A 23,245-nucleotide genomic window follows, 5' to 3' on the forward strand; every position below is an offset into this window, starting at 1 on the left:
CTCTTCTAAGGTGTTGTCTTAAGTATTTTGTAGCTCTCTACAGAGACCTTTCTGTGGATAGGGCCACAACTCCTCCTGGCTTGCCACTGTTTTGGGCAATCTGAGCCAAGCCACTACTACAAACTAAGATCTATGGGTTTCTCCAGATTTGCAGACATGGCTTACCCATATTGGTGACATGATGTTTGATGGTCGTCACCACCATCTCCATCACCCGACACTGTGCAACTGAGACTGGGGTCCCGTCTACATGTTTCACTCCAGCTCCCTCCCAAGAGTAAACCAAAAGGGCATTTCTCTTTTGATTTGGAAGAGCAGGTGCACATTTACCTGATCTCCATCTCCACTGGTAGATATCCAGGTTTGGACCCCCCGATATTAAGTGTGTCACTTCTGTAAGCTACAGTGTAAGTAACAAGGCATGGTCACATTTGAGGGGAAAAGGATGGCTGAAGAAAATTAACAACCAACAAAGTTACAAGTAGTTGTCAACAGCATGGAGAAAAAATGGAGGTGGGATGTAGGTATCATTTTAATTACTGATGTTTAAATAAGGGATTTCTTATTCTCCCCCCCTTCCTTTGCTGGGCATTTATTAATTAATTCCTTTCAATGGCACCACCAAAAGCTGATGTAAAAATTCACTGTCATTTCAACACACTCTTTATCTTTTTCTAGCTCATGTTTAATCTATCTGCTGGGCAGATATATTTTTCTGTGCCCGGAAAAAGTCTGTCATGTTTGAACACATTCAGAAAAAGAAACAGTGAAAAACAGCATCTTTGCAAAGGATTAAAAATATATAATTCCATAATCTTGATGTGGCTATTACAAATGAAACAGACAGTATCTTGCCCTCTTCTGACCTCAAATGTAGCTCTAGGTGATCTCTTAACCAGGTCACTGACCTAGTCAAAAACCACTTGAGCGCCAGCAAGTCTATAGCATCAGGTACAATTATCTTTCCTTATAAAGCACCCCGTCACACTAGAACAGGGGTGGGCAGATTTCGTGGTTGCAGGAGTGACTTTGTGTTTTACTAGAACCCATGAACCGGAGCCAGCTGCAGAGGACGCATGTAGAATCGAATTCTCAGCCCAAGGCATTTGTTTTGCCAGCACTGAAAGTTCTTCACAAAGGTTTATTCCTGATGGCAACCCCGCCACAACCACCTGCAACAATGACACTCCTCCTTTCTTCATTTCAAGAGTATCATTTAGGAAGGGAGTTAATTTTGTTATTAAAGAACAACAGAAATTGGTGATCTTGAAATCACCCAGATCTACCAGTAGATACAGATCTACCTTCTGCCCACTGCTACACCAGACACAATGAAGCTTTTAGATAGATGGAAAGTGGGTTAAACCCAAAAGTGCCTTTCTGTGTGTGAATGAGTCTTCTATGCATGGAAGGGCTGTTTTACACATTGATCTCAAGTGTTCCACAATAAAACAAACAAAAATCAAAGGTGTTTTTCCTGCACAGTCAGATGCATACGGATTGCCTCCAAATCTCCACAATATACAATAGAGACTATCATTCACTCAGCAGCCATGTGCTTGCATGATACTGACTGAGCATCCCACTCTTCCACTTCCATCCCTGCCACCTAAAGACCTTGCAAGCTACCTCACTGGTCATAACAACATCTACTGTATTTTTCTGTGTAGTCAGTGGAGCGGACTCCCTCAGGTGGTTGTGGACTCTCCTTCCTTGGAGGTTTTTAAGCAGAGGTTGGGTGGCCATCTGTCTTGGATGCTTTAGCTGAGATTCCCGCATTGAAAGGGGGTTGGACTAGGTGACTCCCAGGATCCTTCCCAACTCTACAATTCTATGATTGTAGCAACTCTGGTCAAACAAGGGTTGGGGGGGGGCTTTGAAGCCTTCCCATATGATACAAAACCCAGACTGGAATGAAAAGTGGGGGAAAGAGAGGAGAGGATGAGGGAACATGTAACAGTGGGGCCTATCAGTTGTGTGTTTGTGTGATTGTGGGGAGCCTTATATCCCGCCTCAAGATAACAAAAGGGCCTGCACTACAAGTGGTCAAAACCAAAGGCAGGTTTTGCTTGGAACGTCCCAACAACAGCAACACACTCCCGACTTTATACTGCAGCACAGCAGACAGCAAAGATTCAGAGCTAGTGAATGGCTGCTAATATTCCACATAAATTTGACAGAGGCAAACATTCAAACCCTTAAGTGGCAGCATCCACTGATCTTAAATAAGACAAATGTGACAAGCCTACCAGGCTTGCTGCTGCCGCTGCCGCCATAAGGTAATGGCACCTCTGTAAGATGCATCATTGCTCTGCCGGTGTAATCTTCACTGCATGAGAGCCACACCTCCCGAGCATGGCTGACTGCTCAATTTGACTCGACCCAATGAATTAAAGAGGGTCAGGGGAAGAGACTAATAGCTTTCAGCTAAGCTGTACTGCTAAATCCTTTTTGTTCCTCCTCAGTAAGCCTCCTTGCTTTCTCTTCCTAGCAGGCATTATGTAAATCAAGCATCCCTTGAAGTGATATTTAGAGCTGCGGGATAATACAATAAAAATAATGCTGTTTCCCACCTGCAAACCATTCCCTTTCATATCAGACTCTGCCCACTGTAAACATGTGCTTTGCCACTCAAGCGGCAAACATTCTTAAATGCCGGAAGGTGGGGGGAAAGGCTTTGGTACACATGAAAATCATAAGAACCAAAATTTGCATTTCACTTTTTTTGTTGGAGGAGGAGGAGGGTTGAGTGGATGGAATAAATGATTTGCTAATCTAGCCAAGAGCCTCAATTTTAAAGCCACGCAGTGAAGAGATGGGTCTCAAGGAGAAACCGTTACTAACTTTCCAGACTGCTGCAATTCATTCTTCTGACTGATGGCTAAACTGTAAACAGATTGATGCTGCAGCTTCAAACGATGTACAACCGAAGGGTCACTACAGGAAGGAGGCTCTTGCTGTGGCTGTATCACTACTTCTGCCAGCCCACACATGGGAATCAAGGGTGAAGAAAGAAAACAGCCAGTAAAAGTGAAAGAGCAACCTATCAAATTAAAAGATAGGAGATTGCCATCTTGTGCTTTCCAAGGGATAGAAGGGTAAAAAAACTCCACAAGCCCGTTTCTAGCCCAGCTGCAAATACCTCCTGGGAAAGGAAAGGTGGTTCAAAGTCTTCTATGCTATCTCTGCCTCCCTGGACCCCGCAAGTGTTATTTTCAGCAGCAGTAAAAATGACCATCCACAAGGGAACAAGACGTTGAGAAGTCAGGCAGTGCTTTGGAACATCACATCCCCCTTCCAGTTTTATTTCTCATTTCACAGCTGGAAGGTCCTCCGATTTTTTTTTAAGATTGCCGCTTCATCTGAAATTATTATTCTTCAGGGGATGGGAGGAGAGCAGAGGCTCTGTTTCCCGGTCTCCAGCACTGACATTTTCCCTACAGCATCTAGGTGTATATCTCTGGGTGGTTAATGAACCACATATCACACAATTCAATATCCCTTTCACCAAGGGTACTGCGCCAGACTGATGAAACCGGCTTTCTTTCTGTTGACAGAAGGAAGGCTATATTGTGGAAATCTCTCTGCAACCTGAAATAATTCCTGTAACTGGAAGTTACAAGGCTGTATTTTGCAAATCCTCCCTCCCTCACACACAAACACACTTCCTATTGCTTCATTCCCTCGTCACCAAGAGCCACCCATTCATGTGGCATGTCCAAGCACCAGTGGTTCTAGGCTCCAACCATCCCCTTTTATTGGTGTCTTTTTCTTCACTATAACCCTGCCTGGCCCACAATCGACGACATTCCCTTTCCTTGCAGCCCTATATGACTGGGCCTGTTGCTCCTGATCTGCTTCCAAAGGACACCTTCCTCCTCCTGCCAAGCTCTCTTTTCTCTGGGCATGTGGCTGGCACTGGCAGCAGAGGCAAGGGCAACAAAGGACAAGTCTCCTGTCTTGAACAGCTTGGGACCTATATCTGAGTTTTGAGCCAGTTTGGCCATTCATCTTTTGTTTACAAGTCTGATGTGATACCATAAATATTCTGTATAATTCTACATTCTCCTTGGTCCCCCCCCCCCCCGCGCTGATGTGCTGCACTGAGCTCAGCTGATGTTTACCCACATTGTTCTCCACTCGTGATCTAGCTCTCTTAAGACTAGCCGCAAACTAGCTGTAAACCATGAACAAACCTTGGTTACAGCTTATGGATAGGCTTGGAAAAGTGCTGAACTATGAGTCGAGATTTGGATGACAGGGGAAGACTACAAGCTCCTCCCTGGGAGCTTGCTCATACTTGCTATGTTATGGTTGTGATGTGCCAACCAGGCCTATACTTCCCATGGTTGCTATATGGTATCCTCGGGTTCAGGGATACTTTGGTTTGGTTTGCTGTGGAGCAAACAACGGAGGAGGACCATTGTCATTGTTTGGAGGCTTCCTGCTAACCACTGTTGGTAAAGATTTTTGAATTAGATGGACCCCCTATTCCTGATTGAGTAGGTCACATCTTAAGAAGATATGAAGCCACTTTATAATCTCAGACAACGATCTAGTACAGTACTGTCTGCTCCAGCCTGCCCTTCCAGTAGCTGGAGACTTCCAACTCCCACCAGCCTCCCTTAGCACAGCCAGTGGTGAGAGTTACACTCCAAAACATCTGGAGAACACTAGGTTGGGGAAGGCTGGTTTACTCTGAATGGTTACAGCTCTGTTACAGCTTGGGCATAGGTCCCAGACCTGCAACCGAAAAATATTTTACGTCAAGATGCCATATATTGAACTTAGAACATCTGCATGAGGGGGGAAAGGTGTTTGGTCAAGCTATCTTCTTGTTCATTTATATTTATTGCAGTTTGTGGGATTTTTAAACATTCTTTGTGCTTTTAGTGCAGAAATCCCAGATTCTTGCATGTGAAACCTACTTGCATACTCAGCAGAATTAAATTTAGGAGAACCCTCGCACATAATTTTGCCCTTGGGGCTGCATGGGGGTGTGTGTCTTTTCCTCACTCAGCTGGTTGGCAACTCGTGAGTACTATGATCAGCCAATATATAGGCAGGACAGAAAATCCCCTTCCTCATATCATGGATCATTACAATCATGATTACCAGCAGACTGATAACCCTTGCTTGTGTGTATGGCCCTTTTGGAACTCTCACTTGGAAGCGCAGTATCTAAAACAGCAGGGGCTTATGTTTTAATAGCGTGCGCTATTACAGCCCAAACAACCTGGCTGAGCAGGGAATGGTGGAAGGAGCTGCAACCTAATGCATGATGTAAACAACTCCTGTTACAATATGCATTCATGCTGAACAGAACACAACACCATCAAAGGACTGTAGAAGCTATTTCTAATTAATGGAACATGAATGGCTGATTAGATGACTTGAAATATTCGCTCACAACCTTGGCTAAAAGATCTGACAGCAGAACCCAGAATATTCTGCACAAAGCAGGCAGAATATATCCACCCCCCTCCTCTCTGAATCATCAGTCTCTTGGCAGGTTATCAGTGAAATGATCGATGGGTTACTGCCATCAACAGCATTTACATCTCATCCATATGTACTTGAATGCCCGAATCACCCTCATGCAGGTTCCACCTCCTTGTCATTAGATCTTGCCTTCTTTGAAATATGCTGTGGTTAAAACACAGATGAAATATGCTGTGGCTAAAGCACAGCTTTTGAACAGGGAGGTTTGAAGAAACAAAAATAAAATACTAGAGATGGCTTTGGAAACCTCTGTATCATCATAGACCATTGACTGTTAACCCTCTGCGCCCCTTCCCACTATGTCAGAGGTGTTGGGGCGCCCTGTCTGACCACCACTTTGGTTCATTTAGAATGGAAGGAATGGCAGAGCTCCGGGAAATTCTGGATAACATTCCATCTCCCATTTTCTAACCTGTTGTGCCTTCCTGATTACTGTGTGAGACAACAACATCCTCCCTGTAAGTTGTAACAAACAACGCATTACAATTTTTGGCACATCAAGCACAGAACACGAGCTTTAGTTTGCCTTGCCGGCAGGCGCTCACCCCACCAAACACAGCAGATTCCATTGTTCAAAACAGTGTCAGGTCTAAGTGTCAGATCCACCTTGAAATCTCCCTGCCCCAACACCTAGTCATATCCATTTTGTAGACTTAAACAGACTTTACAGTCCCTCTTCCCTGAAAATTGTGCACCTGATGTGGGATGGGTGGTGGTGTGGGGGAAGAGATCTCTTATAAATCACAGCATGAAACTACCATTTCCAGAATTCTCTGTCATGAAAGGTATAAAACCAATGTGACTTTGCCATATAGATGGGGTCCTCTTCCTAATTGCCTTTTCACTCCTCTGTGTTTTTTAGACAATCTCAATTGCCTATAAGTCCAATGTGTGTCTGTCTCTGTGGTTTCTACCATGTGGTTCCCTATAGATAGAACAGTCTTAACCCCTCTGTTAAATAAGCCATTTCTTTCTCCTCCTCTAAGGATCCACTTCTTCAGCAACTCCTTTGCTGAGCTTCACTTAGAATCATAGAATTTTAGAGTTGGAAGGGACCACACTTAACTTCACCTTTACTGCCCTCTGAGTCTTCCTTAGCCTATTCTCTACTACCTATCTGTCAACTTCTTATGTCTCCACCCCCACCTTATCTAGCTAATGTACATGACAAAATCTGAGGTCAGGGATTCTTACCACTATGATGCTTCTGCATAGCACTGAATCAGATGCTTAAAGACCCCTTCCTATACAGGAATGACCTTACTGGGTTGGTGGGTGGAAGGGGATGAATGATTTCGGGACCAAGAAAATACCTCAAATTAATGAAACAATCAGAAACTTACAGTAGGATCCAGATTGTGTTTTCCTTTCTGTAAAGATCAATATTTATTTAATTAGCCAAAAGAATGGAAAGGGGCAGGAAAAAAGAGAAGCAGAGGAGGGGAAGAATCTAATTTGTGAGACATGATTTACCTTCTACAAGTTCATGCTGACTTGCACTTAACAAAAGTGCTTTCTTATTAACCCTCCTCCAACTTTCTGCCAATGCAATCTTCCAAAACTTTTTTTTTTTTGCTTATATCAGGCAAAATAATTTTACAAGGAGCAAAGCATCTCTGAGTTGACTTTAAGTAAGTAAGAATGAGTATCTCCCTGCCCTTCACCATCTATATTGCAACTGCACCCACAAACCAGATGGGCTTCTTAGTGTGCAAAGACAATGGATGAACATAGACACATGTATTCAGGATTCATGAGAACTTCAAAGAGTCAAATTCCTGAGGCCTGGTTTATGAGGTGGAGAGTCACAAATAAGCAACTGAGCAAGTCCGGACGTCAAGTTAAGTCTAGCATGCAAGCCCATAGAACAGGGCTGGTCCAACACATTTTGCTGCTTGAGCAGGAGGACAAATTTGGTGGTCCCCATTTCTACACAACAAAGCTGACTTGACTGGCAGCTGAATCTTATTTCAACACTGACAAGGCACCTGAGGGCAGCAGGCTCACTTGGAGAACACAAAGTGTAGACTTCATGGCACACACAGCTAGGAAGCTGCCTTTAACAGAGTCAGACTATTGGTCCATGTAACAATACTGTCGACACCATGGACAGCCAACACGATGCCCTCCAGATGTTACCACGTTCACTATTTTAATGAAAAAGAAATAAGCAACAGGGGAGCGGGAAGGTAGGAGCTGTTTGGTTACATGGTTTGCACACGCTGTTGGAATACCATGCTCTTCTGCTACATGAGCATATGATCAAGCCCACATTGCTTGCCTTCAGTGCAAGTTTCCTTATGTAGGGGCCCCTCCAGGTATTTTGGACTCCCAACAGAATGACCAATGTTCAGGGAATATAGGGAGTCTAGTGGTGCCATCCACCAACTGGAAGGCACCACATTACCTACCCTTGGTCTGCACAGACTGCCAGTGGCTCCACAGGGTTTTAATCAGGGATATTCAAAGCTCTACCTTGAAATACTGCGGACTGAATCCAGGGCATTTCCTAGGAGACTATTTTTAGTACAGTTAGAGATCCTGTGTTAAAGAACTGTGACACACTAATTGTTCTGCATTCTTTAGCTTACCCATAACATAAGCTTCACTTATGTTAGAGAAGTTTTAGAAATGGGGAGCATGCAGTCATAAAATCTCCCCTCCACACTCTGAAGGAATACAGTCCTAGGGGGGTTGTACTATAGGATTCCTCTGAATTTTTTAGAGGAGACCTCTAAGTTTCCCTAACTAAGAATACCTCAAGGTTTAAATTTCTTAGCTTCATGCATTTCATTTTTTGTGAAGAGAAAATTGCTGTTCATTGATTCCAGATCTTTTGACACATGCTTTCTCATCCACCAAGATCGACATCACCAAAAATGTGCACTGAACCATTTCTAGAACACAATTTTGTCCTAATATTAGGAGATTTAAGCTTCCCTTGAAAATTAACCTTTTTCCCTCAGAAAGCAAGAAATTATGTGAGGAAGCAAGCAAAACAGGCGATTCCTTACATCTCAGAAAGAAATTGTCATTGATAAGGAAGGCCAACTTAGCCAGTGCAGCTCTGGAAATAATAAGGTCTTGTTATTTTTCCAGACATCTGCTGGGCATGTAGCTTGTTAATCAAGACTTCAAAATAATTATTGATGCAACAGAGCTGGATTTAGGATTATCAAGGGTTAGTAACTGCCTGTGACACCACTGCCAATAAGGACAGGAGGAAACTCTCACTTGAGAGAAAGAGGCAGTTCTTCAAATGCAGAGTTGACCCCTTCCACACAGGTGAAGAGTACATCTCTGTAGGCAAGGGAGCTCCATCAATGAACTGAGAGAAGTGGGTAGGCCTGGGTGATCTATCCCCATTTGTTTGTTGGCAGTCGGTAAATTTTTCATTTGGAATTTGGCAGCTGCAGGTCAGGTAAGCTGCTTCTGAAGAATTTAGCTAACAGGCTCCAAAAACAAGCAGGTTGATAAGATGAAGGGTTGCTTCCGGTTGCCAAAACCTATATTTCAGCTCTGAAGGACATTTTTAAAAATTGTTTCGATGCAGTGGCACTAATTGAGAAATCCCTAAAAACGTTCTTGCTTTTTCTTTATCGCCAGGGCCATTTGGAAGCCTTACTTGCCAAGGAAGCTCTGAATCCAAGAGTGGCCTAATTGCAACCTGCTCCACTTTCTGTACCTGCTGCCTGTTTTTAAAACTATGAATAGCAATCTTTCTGCTCTTGCTCTCTGCAAGTTAATTAATTGCTTTTAAGAGGTATTTCCCCCTGCCTACAAGTTACTTTGCTGATTACAGATGCTGGGTGCTTTATTATGTGTTAATTACTACTGGGATACTTGCTAGCTTGTCAGGTTCATTTCTTGATAACAGAAATGCCAGATTTCTATTGAAAAAGAGGTTGCCAAGGCAACCAATACACTCTGGAGATAACTCTCTTTTGGATAGGCCTTCTAAGTAAGCAAAGAATGTGGTCAGAAAAAGGTGGTGTTTTATGTGGACATCATCATAACAATCTATGGCCTTTTAAACTGTGGGTGTGGGGGTTATTGCTTCGTTTCTTGTTATGTGTTTTTGTGTTTTTATACATTAAACCGTCTTGTGATCATTGGATAAAGGGCTATATGGAAATTCAATAAATAAAAAACAAGAACTATACAAATGTAGCTATTATTTGATCCCTTCTGAGAAGCAACATGGGAGAAAATTTGGATGGGCCATGAGAGAGGATAGGAAAACAATATTATGTATGTAAAAATACATGCAAACATAGCAGAGCACAGCCCAATGGTTCCAAATCTAAATCGTGAACCTTCAGTAGGATGCTGGGCTTAACTCCACAATTTAAATATTGATACACCATGGCCCTTCAGAAACATGTCTTAGTAATGTTACCTAGCATATATGTTTGCAATGAAGGTGATGGAGAAAGCACGCTCACTCAATGATGGAGAAACAGGCTAGTCAACCACAGCAAGAAAACATCAACCACTGGTCTTTGGATTGAGGCTTGAACCCAGCTACACAATCAGAAGAACCACGTGGTAAAGTTCCTGCTGTGCAGAACAATTTCAGTGCTTCCGCATAATTCCCTGCACGTCAAAGAGATGGCAAAGTTACCTACCCCACCTGTTTCAGCTGATCATGTAGCTCAGCTCTTAAGTGTGCTGGGAAAATTTGCTGAAGCAAACTGTACTAAAGGTTATGAGCCACTGGGATGTGCTGCAAATGAATTCAGTGTATAACACAGACCTTTGGGCTGATGAAGCCTCTTACCTTGAATTCCATAGGTGTGTATTTCTCATTCTTGGGAGTTGTGTTGCCTTTGTAATGGAGATGATTGGGAGTGGTGGGATGGATAACAGTTGACTCCTGAGATTGCCTCTGGCAACGCTGGCAGTACACATAGATAACAAAGGTTAAGAGGCTAGAACCAAAGAAGCAGGAGACCCCTGTGGCAATTAGGTGGATAAGGCTGAAACCTAGAGAAGAAAGTGTGGTAAGAGATGCTGTGGTTAGAGACATAAACAAGAACAAAAACACTTTCAACAACAATAAACCACTCAAGAGGGTAATTTTCTCTTTCCTAGGCATAAGGAAAATGTGTTTCTGAAAGAAGCCAGTGTCTTGCATGGTAACACCCACTAACAGACGCTTCCTTCCCTTACTATCAAGTCTGCTCATCACAGTTCTGCTTCAGTGGCATCATACGCTGCTTTCTTAAAGCTATTCCTTTCTCCTCCAATTGATACTGAAACTAAACATTAAGCTGACAGGCAGAGAAATGAGGTATACAAACAATACACAGCAACAGGTTCCAAAGAATGTGCGTGTCACGGAAACTGGGAGGTGGGTGGTAAACTCAGAATTTCTCAAATCAGAAGAAAGGAAGGCCTTCTGACCTACCTAAAATGCACAAGTGGAAGTGGCTGATAAGGTGTGGTAGGTCTAGGCTGGCTCCCTATTTGAGGAGGTTCTTGGCAAAGTGCTCTTGGGTGGGCCCCTCCTCTGTCGGGGGATTTACCTGGCAGTGGGTGACAGGGAGTAGTGGCAGGATTCTGAGCAGATACATCTAACTGCCATTAAAATTTACACAATGCCCCAGAGTGTCAGGGACACAAATATGATTGCTAGGTGCTCAGATGAAAAATATGTATTTTTAAAGGGGGCCTAGAACAGGCTTCAGCAGTAGCCATTTCAGGGCTCTGGGACTCTGGAAGCCCAAGGATGCTGAGTGCTCATGCTAGCACTGAATGGAAGCCTGCAAAATGCTACCACCACCGAGAAGGAGGAGAGCTCATTGCTTTTTCTATGAGACCTCTGCTCAGGGCAGCCAAGGCAGGGGACCTGCTTGGCGTTGCACAAGCCACCCCCCTGGCTGCCTCCAATGTATGCTGCCTGCTAAGGATACAGGGTTCCCCACCCTTCCACCCCAGCCTGGTTTTTGGTCTCTGATCAGCTTCCGCTTCTCCAGCCATCTCTGAAAGCCTGCATGTGCTCTTGCTGATACTTTCTCCACTAGCCACAGAAAGGGAGCCTCCTGGGAGAAAAAACAGGAAGCAGCAAGAACAAGGGATGACACTGAATATTGCCTGGCTTGGTTTCTTGGTGAGCAATGAAAGCAGAACCGCAGCTGCAAGGTGACACCACTGACGCAGGTACCCCATAAAGATTTCAAAGAAGAAAGTTCCTGGTGCATAAAACATTCCCCAACACAAATAAGTAGACATATAGATTTCAAAACGCTTCCATTCCAGTGGGTAACCAAGGAGACGTTCTGCTGAGAAAGAGGAATGCAAAGGAGTAAACAACAACAAAAACCAGTGACAAATTCTAAGAATCAAAGTTGAAAAGTCACTTGAGGATAAGGTTTCCTAGGCCCTACTTTCAGCATCAATGTAACACTTTAACATGGCTTTTGCCAAGGTGAGTTGTAGCTAGTGAGGTGCTAAGAATTCTCTGGTGCTCTGGTACTGAGCAGCTGATTCCTCAAAACTTTTCATCTTCAGTCCTGTCCCTTACAAGGTCTCTCTGCCTTTCAGCTGTGCTTCCATGGCACCTGGCTAAATATTTGCATAACATGAGCATTCTATGAATCTGCAGGCTGATGTTTCTGGTTTTGCCCATAACGCAGATTCCCCCTTGTTTCACGTGTGAGAGGGCAGCAGGCTGAATTTCTAATGATTATATCTTTGCCAGATATTCAGAGATGCTAAGGGATAAATAATATCCCCATGCATTATATAAACAAATAAGACTGCAATGGCAGAAGAGGGCAGTGAAAATATCAATACCAATGCATAATGATGAATATAAGGTTAATAAGGAGACCCTGAGCTGAGGCACACACCTGGCAGGAGGAATGGGGATACAAGAAAACCAACCGTGCTGCTAATGGAACTGGAGTCTTAATTCCGTTGCTTCCCCTGCAGTCACACACACTAGATGGGAAGGTCTGCCGATGGAGCGTTTTGCCTTTTCTGTCATTGCTGTAATGCTTTTTGTACAGAGAGTGACTAATGCGCAGGCCAAGAGCTGTCCAAGCGGTTCGTCAGGAAAGCTGCTTACTTGTGGGGGCTGTTGTGCAAAACCACTGAAGCACCATGGTGCTTTTGGATGACCCAAAATCTGCTCCTGACAATTATATCTACTAGAAATTTGGTGATCAGTTTCAAGACGGCTGCAACAAAAGCTTAAATCACCCACTGGCATGGTATGCACAGTATGTTTATGACTTAATAAGTCAAGATCTGCAACGAGCTGCGGTAGGAGTGCAGGGAGCTCGTTTCCATCTGCTTCAGTAATCTCTGCACAAGTAGCTGAAAAAGCCAGAATTCTGCTCTTAACCATAGTTCCCTACTACAACTGAACTTTCAAAGTACCAGAACAAGTGCCTTGTGTTAGCGAAGCTGCTATTTTTCTCCTATTCAGAAAGATGGAAGGTATCAAAAAGCACAATGTGAGAAGCAAGGAAGGTTGCTTTCTCTTCTGGCCCTTCAATAGACTCTGCTAGCTATCAAGCGACCTGCAGGAAATGCACAAAGAAAATGCAATTCCCCGAACTCTAAAGAAGTCAGATAAAATTAGTGGCATGGCAACTGCTTTTCCAGTAATCAAGGTTTTGCATTGGCTGTCTAATCCTGTTTCCAATGGCAAGATAGCCATCGATTTTGCATTGGGTTCATTCGTAGAGACAACTTTAGAATTCACTGCAGTCTTATTATATGAGCTACCCTGGTACAAACTCAGCTTATTACACTGCGAGCTACTTGCAGCAATCCCCGTGCATTCATTTCTCCCCCTCTCCACCCTCAAAAACCCCTGGAGGTGGGGAGTGAGATGTGGGAATGCTCTTACACAGAAAGGGAAGGAGATAGGTATGCGTTGTGGTGTATATGTAGTGTGTGTGTGTGTGTGTGTGTGTGTGTGTGTGAGAGAGAGAGAGAGAGAGAGAGAGAGAGAGAGAGAGAGAGAGATTTGGTATGCTCATTTATGCTTGTGCGGGAAAGAGTAGCAACCAAGGCTACTTTCACTCCAAAAGGTGGTTGGGTGCAAATCTCATCTTCCTGGGGGTGGCAAACACCATTCATAGACCTTTGTACATGGTAAATGAGAGACAAACACAGAAGCACCCACTACATTCAAAAGTGCTCAAGAAGTTAAAACATTTATACAATTAACAAGGGATGTGTCGGATCCAGCCTGAGAAACTTTGCCAGTCTTATCAAAATTCTTTTTGCTTCCCCTTAAAAGCTTTGGAAGTTTCTCCAGAACAGGAACCCGTATCAATGTTTTGCTTATAATGAAATTCGGTGACAACTCTACAATTAACTAAGCGCTCAGGAAAATGAGGAATCTCTCTTCATCTTTTCCAGTCCATTTAAAAAGGAGCTGCAGTGGAAAGGACTGTGATCTCCCTGGTAATTAATTATTCTGAGATGCTCCCTCCCCCAAATTAAATTCTTATACCAGAAAACTGAATCACAGATACTTTCTCCCCTCCCTTCCTCCCCTCAGACAATCGGACTCCAGTGGAATTAAGGCTATCAACGGGATGTGAACTGCACAGATTAATGGTTGGGTTGATGCTTCCCAGAAAAGAGGAGTCATGTTAAGATAAAAATAAGATCTATAGTTAGCTGTACTCTACCTCCACAGTTCGTGCTCTCGTCAATGCTTGAGGCTGGCAGGATTACTAAACAAAGAGAAAAACAGTGGGGAGAAAAATGTCATTTTTGTCATCTGCGACATTGTGCAGGCAATTAAAATCCCTTTGCTCAATGCAAGGCAAGTTAATCTCTGCAGCAAATGGAGGGCCTCCCAGAGCTTTGGCAAAAAACACAGAATGTAATATAGTGAAAAAAAGTTTTAAGAAGAACATACTCTCTATTACATGAGAAAATTGTCTGGATTGCAAACTATCCAAATACAACACAATAAGCGTCCTTAGAACTGTTTAATTCTGGCAAGAACTGTGCAAATTACAGAAATATAGAGATATAAAAAAAGACTCAAATGAGGCATTTAAATTGTGCTCATAAAATACCTGAATAAATGTGAATACCATATGATCCAATTAAATAATATTTTGACCAATGTATGACACAGACAGACGACCTTGCTATCTAAGGATGTGTCTGTTTGTGGTGCAGAATACAAAACTCCCTGATTATGTAAGATCTATTAGTCACAGAATCCTTCCCATCCCTAGATGGAGGTTAGCTATAATTCTAAACAGACTATAGCTACACCAAAGTTACTGCCATTTCATTTCCACGCATGGGATCCTAAAAATCCTCCTGAATCTCTTTCCTTCTGCAGGATGCCTTCTCCTTGCATAACTGAACTAATGGAATACTAGGCAGCATTCAATATACTCACTGCCTTACAAAACACAATCCTATCAATATTAAAAGTGGCAATCAGTTCTTTTTAGTAAGGCATCCATCTCAGCAATTAGTGGAGCCCTTTCCTTGCTCATTTAGCATGTGAAGTTGCACCCACCTGGGATCTCATTGTACAAGCAGTCCTGGTATTGTGTGCTGTTCCCAGCACATTGGGAAGATCCTGGATTGTGGATTTCACAGTAACGACTACGATACTGGATCCCATCTTCGTTACACAAGCTCCATTCAGACCATTCGGACCAGCCTCCTTAAGAATGAGAGATAAGACTTAAGCATGTGGGATGATCACAATGTCAAGCCAAGAAAAAAACATGAGGGATAAGCAAAGGACAAAAGGTCACATAGTTTCTGAATATGGAAACCCAACTGAGCATTTAGAAATAATGTCAAATACCCATGAACAGGGGAAGTCTGTTTTGAGAAGCATAAAGTAGACTGAAAAATGACAAAACCAGTTGTCTAGTTCTGTGATTCAGAACTTGGAAAAATGCTCTGCAACCGTCTTCTCAGCCGAGCTATTGTTTGGGAACAGACAGACAGGTGAAACTCGAAAAATCAGAATATTGTGGAAAAGTTCATTTATTTCAGTATTTCAACTTAAAAGGTGAAACTAATTTCCAAATGAGATGCAGAAGTTGCTCTCATCAGAAAAGAGGCCTTGGGACCACTGAGCAACAGACCAGTTCTTTTTTTCTTTAGCCCAGGTAAGACGCTTCTGACGTTGTTTCTTGTTCAGGAGCGGCTTGACAAAAGGAATACAACATTTGAAGCCCATCTCCAGGATCCGTCTGTGTGTGGTGGCTCTTGATGCACTAACTCCAGCCTCAGTCCACTCCTTGTGAAAGTCCCCAACACATTTGAATGGTCTTTTCCTGACAATCCTCTCCAGGCTGCGGTCATCCCTGCTGCTTGTGCACCTTTTTCTTCCACACTTTCCCCTTCCGCATAACTTTCCATTAATGTGCTTCGATACAGCACTTTGGGAACATCCAACTTCTTCTGCAATTACCTTTTGAGGCTTTCCCTCCTTATGGAGGGTCTCAATGACGGCTTTCTGCACAACTGTCAGGTCAGCAGCCTTCCCCATGATTGTGCTTCCTACTGAATCAGACTGAGAGACAATTTAAAGGCTCAGGAACCCATTGCAGATGTTACAGATTGAATAGCTACTGCACCTTTTCTGAGATTGTTAATTTGGGGTTTTCATCAGCTGTACTCCATAATCATCACAATTATAACAAATAAAGGCTTGACATATCTCGCTTTGCATGTCATGAGTCTATCTCATATATTAGTTTCACCTTTTAAGTTGAATTACTGAAATAAATGAACTTTTCCACGATATTCTAGTTTCACCTGTATCTATCTATCTAGCTATCTATCTCTATTTATTAATTTATTTCAAAATTACTTTTGAAGAACAACAGAAGAATTACACCAGTCCTGAAATCTCAAATGCATTATGAAAACATATTTTTTAAAAGAACATAAATACAAAAATGATGGCGTTATACAGAATAACAACAACAGGGCTACCTTCACACAAGTGTGTGTTGCACAGTGCTTCCTCAGTGTGCAGTCCAATGCAGATATCCTCCCCATTAGAGGGCGCTGGGTTGGTGCAGGTTCGGGTGCGCTGGTAGTGCCCTCCTCCACAAGTTGCTGAGCACTGAGACCAAGGAGTCCAGCAGGACCACGAACCTTTCACTAAGGTTCCAAATAAAGGTTTCAAAATAAAACAATACAAAGATGCAGGCATACTTTTCACCCATCTGTTAATACCATCACAATAAAAAAAAACCCCAAATCATTATTTCAAGGAGAAGAAAGCTATGGAGAAGCTACCACACCAGATGAATAGCATCCTAACTATTTGCCTACAAATACTGTTCCTCACTGTTCACAAGTCCCTATTGGTTTCTTTCTCTGCCAAAATGATTTAAGTTAGTTCATTGCATTTCTGGCCCCTCCAAGCACATAGTTCTGATAAAGGAGGGAAGGAATGGCTATGATTATAATGCAAAAGTAATGACTATTCTCACACATGCACATTTTTTGCAATATCCAAACAATGTCATTGGCATCAAAAAGCCAGAACACATCCCCCCCCCCCACATTTAATCTGGATTTACCCTGTCTGAGAAAAATCTGATACATTAAAAAAAACACCTTTGCTAACAGTATATTTGTGATATATGAATGGCTCTTTACAATATTAAGCCCCTGTCTGAAAGTCCCCTGGAAAAGCACTTTAGGGTACACAACACCAACAGGTGTGGTTTGGGGGGTTGGGAAAGGGTGGAGAAAATGGGGAAAGGAAGGCTCCTTTACTGTTCTAATCCAGTAAGAAGCAGGGCCATAATTTCAAGGACTAGTTAACAAGGAAATAATATTTCCTGATTGCCAGTCAGGAAAGAGTAACCAATACTTAGAGGTGGGTAAGCCATATTGAAATAAGCAAATCTGGACCATGGAATGGTGAGCAAAGTCAAAGTACCAGATCTAATCTTAAACTTAAAGACACATCTGATTCTGCACAGCTCTCGCTTTACTAAAGGAGCAGAAAGTTCTAATGTTTTTGAAGCAATGAGATTTTGTTGCAACCTCTCTGCGTGCAGTCCAAACTTTCTTTGCCTTTTGAGGGCTGAGCTTACAGCTACGTATGTTAAATGCCTTCTGCAAAAGTGCCAGCTCTAACATCAGGAGCAATCATGCCATGCAGCAGGGTGAAGTGGTCAGCATTAGATGGCATCATGAGGCATGAATTGGTGTGTGAATGGTGCAGCGAGACTTTTCCACATTGTTGGCCCTAGCAGGGAAAAAGGGAACCATATGTTGGCTCTGCTTCGGGCAGGAAAATGCCTTGGGCCAGCACAGGCAAACATGCCCTACGATGGCAGGGTGAAGAGTAATGGAAGAACTTCATAGCACGCTTCTTTAGCACGCTACTCACACTGAACAAAAGCAGGGAACGGTCACAGTATTTACCTGGACAGGGATGTGGGTTGCAGTCCTGATATTCCATTGCAGATCCTATGCAAGGTAGGCCACCGTTTTTTGGCTCTGGATTGGTGCATGTTCGCTTCCTGGTTCTGAAGCCCAGCTCACAGTCTCGAGAGCAAGATGACCACCCTCCCCAAAAGGACCACCCACCATTAATAATCCGAATAGAGGTCTTGCCGCTTTTCAGAAGGTCATCAACTAAAGCTGGGGGGGGCAGTGGGGAGAGGGGGAGGAAAAAAGAAATATATAGGAATTAAACACATGGAAACCCCCAGCTTTCTTCCCAACCTTGCAGCAGCAGAAGTGGGCAAGGAGTGTTCAGATAGTTGCATGGTGAACTATGTTCCCTTCCCAGCTTCAAGGCTAAGAGGAAGGCTGAAAGACTTTTGGCCACTGTGTTGCCCAGAGCATCTTAGCCATACAAGGTCACATTGGCACTCTCTCTCTCTTTCCTTCTCTAAAGTAAGAGATTTCTGTGGCAGGTAAACTGCCAAGGCTTCACGAGCACCCCAGTCACATGGGCACACTGGTAAGATTCCGTCCCCTGCAAGTGATCATGGCAAATACAGGTTACATTCATCACATAGTGAAGAAAAGAAACTGTGGTGCAGTAATTGAAATGAACCTGCTTAGCCCCACTCATGCCAACATGTGAGTGGTGCTAATGGTGCAGACACCATGCAGTGGTGGTGGGCTGGATGAGGGCCAATGCACTGAGCTTGAATCCTGGCAAGATGCAGGCCCTGTGGGTGAATAGTTATTGTATCCAAGAAATCGGCCAATTACCTGCCCTGGATGGGCTTGCACTCTCTCAGAAGGAGCAAATAAGAAGTCTAGGGGAGACACAGGTTTCTCACCAAAGGACCTGGTGGCTAGGAGCACTTTTTATCAGCTTCAGCTAGTGTGACATTGGTTCCTGGACCAGGATAGCCTGATCACAGTACTTCAGGCACTTCTGATTGGATTACTGCCATGCAGGTGGATCTTCCCTTGTGTTTGGCCCAGGAACTGCAACTACTGCAGGATGATTGCCGGCAGGAGAGAGAGAGACCCTGCTGAGGGATGAGCTGCCAATTTGTTACTGTGTGTGTTACTATTGATATATAAAGCTTTCAACACCTTGGGACCAGTTTGCTTACCCCATATATACCCACTCGACTGCTTCAATTCATGGCAACCCAATTATCTGAAATATCCCCACAATTGTGCTCTCAACCACATAGTCCTATCATGCGCTCCTGTAGTGTGCAATCACAGCAAGCTGAAGTGACCCCTATGCTGCTTGATGTGTGAAGGGCATCTTAATAAACACAGGAATTAAGATTATGCACCTCCAGCAACACAGTGTTTGCAGGTGTGTGAAAAGCTCCCAAGCAAATTCCCTAATGCTCATCCATCCTGACAGAGTATATACTGTCTCAATCTGCTGGCTTTGATTTGCTCTGTTGCTATCAACGTAGATCAGCATTTAACCAACCCTACGCTTCAGCTGCCCACAACCTCCAGCATGAATAATAAGCAGCTTAGCTTGGCGCTCGTTCTAATCTCGCAATCTGGCAAGACGTACAATCAGTGTCGCAAACAGCTGAGCCGTCATTGGGGCAGAACCGACTCTCCGTCTTCTTCCTGCCAAACTGGAGGTCGTGAGGGTCAGCAAGCTGAGCGCGGCAGGTGTAGCGGAAACGCTGCTCTTGACGAGCGCCACTCTGAGTGATGTTGGTGGGCATCCATGGAGTCCAAGGTGTGTTTCTTCGGACCTCTGGGCAGGCCTCTGGGCTGCAGGTTTTATACTCCTACAGAAATAGGAGAAAATGGGGAAAGGACCCAATTATTAGCATTTACTTGAGGGTTTGCAGCTTTACCAATGCACTTGGGGACAATGACATTTAAGGAACAATAAGATAAACCCCCGAATATTTGACTCAAAATCACAAAACCACTGAAGCAGTAATAATGCTCAGAAGGTGTATAAATCAAGGTCTGGTATTGCTTCCAGTTCTTTAACAGAATACAATGCTGAGGCGACAGGCCTGCGCATGTGTTACATAAAGTGCCCATACTAATGCATGCAAACGAATTCCATAGACAAAGGCCCAGTTGGAGGCGTTTCCATGCGCTCCGGCTTCCATCACGGTGTCCCGTTGCACCAGAAGCGGTTTAGTCATGATGGCCACATGATCCGGAAAGCTGTCTGTGGACAAATGCCGGCTCCCTTCTTACCTAGCCCCTAGGTCAATTACCTGTAAGCTCCCTCTCTTGTCTTCTCTAAGCACAGGTGTATAGGACAAGTCCTTAAAAGACTGAGGAAAAGAGAGAATAAGAAAACAGCAACGAAAGCCTATCTGAATGAAAACGTACCACAGCACAGCCTGGGCAGGAGTTTCCATTTTCACAAGACCTCTGCCTGGAGTGCACCCCTCCACCACAATTTGCGCTACATTTATTCCAAGGGCCCCACGAAGACCAGAAGATTGGCAATGGGCATGGACTGTTCTCATTGCAGAACCTGGATGGAAACAAAATTCCAGGGAGGGAAATAAGGAAACAATAATGCAAGTCAGTGTCCTGGAACACCCCAAAGGAAAGTTGTAAAAGACTCTGCAAGGAACTGTTCGCACCAGGAAGAAAAAGGCTGACATCAGGTTGAGTAGAAATTCAGCTTCAGCACCACAAGTAAAAAGATGCAAGACAGGCAAACAGAAAGAGTTAGTTGTACTTTAGACCCACTGAAATCAACGGGAAATAAATTTTGAGGAACTAGTCCTATTGATTTCAGTGGGACTAAAAGCATTACTTACTTAGTCTGGATCTAATCCATTCTTGTTAGTGTCCATTCTGGAGGGGCTGGAGATTCCAGCAGGCTGGTTTTCCCCCCAATTTGTAATACTTGCATCTTAACTATTTAATTATTTACACAGCTTTATCAATGGCAACAACTTCTAAGTTTGTTTGCATAGATGAACAATGAATGAGATCTCTTTTGTTTGTTGTTTCGGGATTATGGTCACACAAATTTTCTACCCTGTTTAAAAACTGTAATACTACTATTTCCTTTTTTAAAAAAGCACTGGATGGTCATAGCAGCAGAGCAACATCATAGGAGCTAACATTGACTTACGTTTGCTAAGTATAGCAAACTATCCTGCAAAAGACCCATAGATAGTTTATACCCAAATTAGATGTGTTCATAACCTACTACTAATGCTCGCATTGTACCATTATAATACAATATTTTTTTTCTGGCATTGCCTGGGTGAAGAAAATAAAAATGTTTTAAAAACAGATACATCTTTATAAGTGTGTATTGACAGTCCTGTCCATTAACTTAGTACTTAAGTCTTAAAGCACTGCAAACTAATTTAGGCTAGAAATCCAGCTACTTGCAATTAAACTGGCCTCTTTAGGATCCCAAATTATCTAATAATCTGATGCCAATTACCCTAAAATAAATGGCTGAACTATATTATTGTTTAGCAAGTATTATGCTGGGTTTAAGTAGCCAAGTCCTTATGAGAGTACAGCGAGTTGATAGATTTGATGGAAACTGGGCAACCATCAGTGTGTATGTAACACAATGTTATCTACTGTAAGTATGCCCCCATCCTTCAGAGATTGTTTTGAATAGACTTATTGCACAATTATTTGTGGTCCTAAAAACTGAAGTCTAGTAAGTTTGCAAAGCTAACTATCTCCCATTCTCTTTGTGAAATTTTCCTTTTTGTATAGGAAATATACATACAGTTTGCTTAGTTTGTAGTTTTGTTCAATTTATATTCTATGCCTGCCATTTGTAACTGTGCTTTAAGGTTGTAAAAACTTCAAAAACAAAACAAGAAACCCACCACATAGTATCATGGTCAGACATTACTTTCCAAACCTGGCGTGAGAAGAAGCAAGGTCTTACAGCCCATTTATTATGCAAATTTATTCCATGTCAGTTCCACTTTGTTCATTTGGACTTACCTCCCAGCCATTAAGGCTTGTGTGAACCCACAATTTAGTACAATCTCCCTGCCTCCTCTGCAGTTAGAAAGTAGTTTGGCCAAACAGATCATGTTCGTCTGCCCCCAGGCTTTCTGGATCATTTCCCCAGGAACTCTGGTCCAGGTAAATGTGGCATTCAGCTGTGTTCAGCAGCACTTTCCTTGAGTTAATTTTATTTTTGTCCAACTACTTTTGCCCATTTTAAAAATAAAGTTCTAGCTCCACTTCAGTCATCACATAATAGAATCACCATTGCTATCACTACTTCAATGGAAAAAATGAAGTTATGTTTCCAGTAGTCACAGAGCTAATCAAACATGAAGACACACAGACTAATTAAACGAAGTGTCTTTTGCATTTGCAATTCCTGAGCAGGTTTTTGTCTAGAATTTTAGCTGGGGTACTAACCATTTTATTTTATTTTTGGCCTGAGGGACACATTCATCAATGGCCAAACCTCCAAGGGCTGCAAAACAATGGTGTGTGTGGCCACTCCGCATTCTCACATGCTCATAGACACACTAAGGCAAAAAGCTTCCCCTCAGCTAATCTATGCAGATCAGCTAAGAAAAGGGAGTTACCCCCGCCTCCCTGCTCATCAACTTGATGTCTGGGGGAGGGAACAACTTGTATTCCCACCCGCATCTCTGTGCTGCGTCCTTGTCCTTTTTCTTTGCTTTTTTGCCATCACCAAAATTGGTGGGGTCTTGGGGGCATGATAAAAATTTGCTTGGGGAGCCAGATCAAACGTCAATTTTGAGCAAGTCCAACTACAAAATAAGCTGGCTCTCCCCTTCTTACCATGTTTAACAAAGAATCAGGCCTTTTAAAATAAGGTTTACTTACTTTATAATCATGCATTGGTTCACAGCTACAGTAGCAGTAAAAATTATATAGGCAAAATACTTATCTTTACATTATAACTAAAGCTGCATATATCTGCATCCAATGCTGGTCAAAGAAAGATGGAGGGGGGAACATATTATGTGTCCCTTCCTCTCCAGACAGGAGGGGAAATGACATCACACAGAACCTCTCTACCAATTCTATTTCTATGATCTTAGCCCCTTCTCATGATAACTAACAAGAATATGTATTTGTTAGGTTTGGCTGCCAAATCTCCCACAAAACACACCCCTGGTTTTCTGACACTCAATACCTGTGACTTCCAAGCATGCTTAGGGTGTTTTTTATTTTACCCCCATGGCCCATTTTTGGCTCCGCTTCTGTTAGCACTGACTATTTTAGTTTGCTGGTGTGGGGAATGGCATGCCATCTAAAGACTATCAACCCTCCTATGAAAATGCAGCATATGTGCAGTTCTCCTTTTAAATATGCATACTAT

The 23,245-nt window shown here is 43.0% G+C and overlaps 1 protein-coding gene across 10 annotated transcripts in view; it reads right to left on the reverse strand.

The window, feature by feature from the left end:
- The window catches only part of SEMA5B (semaphorin 5B), a 369,522-nt gene that overhangs the window by 14,498 nt on the left and 331,779 nt on the right, over positions 1-23,245 (reverse strand). For 9 of the 10 annotated variants that reach the window (XM_083488884.1, XM_083488881.1, XM_083488882.1 and 6 more), the window contains 7 exons: positions 20,275-20,422; positions 19,484-19,709; positions 17,902-18,120; positions 16,450-16,620; positions 15,011-15,160; positions 14,157-14,201; positions 10,283-10,488 (listed from right to left, as the gene is read on the reverse strand). In XM_083488884.1, coding sequence (XP_083345010.1) covers positions 10,283-10,488; positions 14,157-14,201; positions 15,011-15,160; positions 16,450-16,620; positions 17,902-18,120; positions 19,484-19,709; positions 20,275-20,422 — 1,165 coding nt within the window. Of the gene's footprint in view, positions 1-330; positions 401-10,282; positions 10,489-14,156; positions 14,202-15,010; positions 15,161-16,449; positions 16,621-17,901; positions 18,121-19,483; positions 19,710-20,274; positions 20,423-23,245 lie in introns of all 10 variants that reach the window. The other variant, XM_083488888.1, reaches the window with a different exon arrangement.

Source organism: Podarcis liolepis, assembly GCF_965112155.1.
Source record: "Podarcis liolepis genome assembly, chromosome: 1".
NCBI lineage: Eukaryota > Metazoa > Chordata > Lepidosauria > Squamata > Lacertidae > Podarcis > Podarcis liolepis.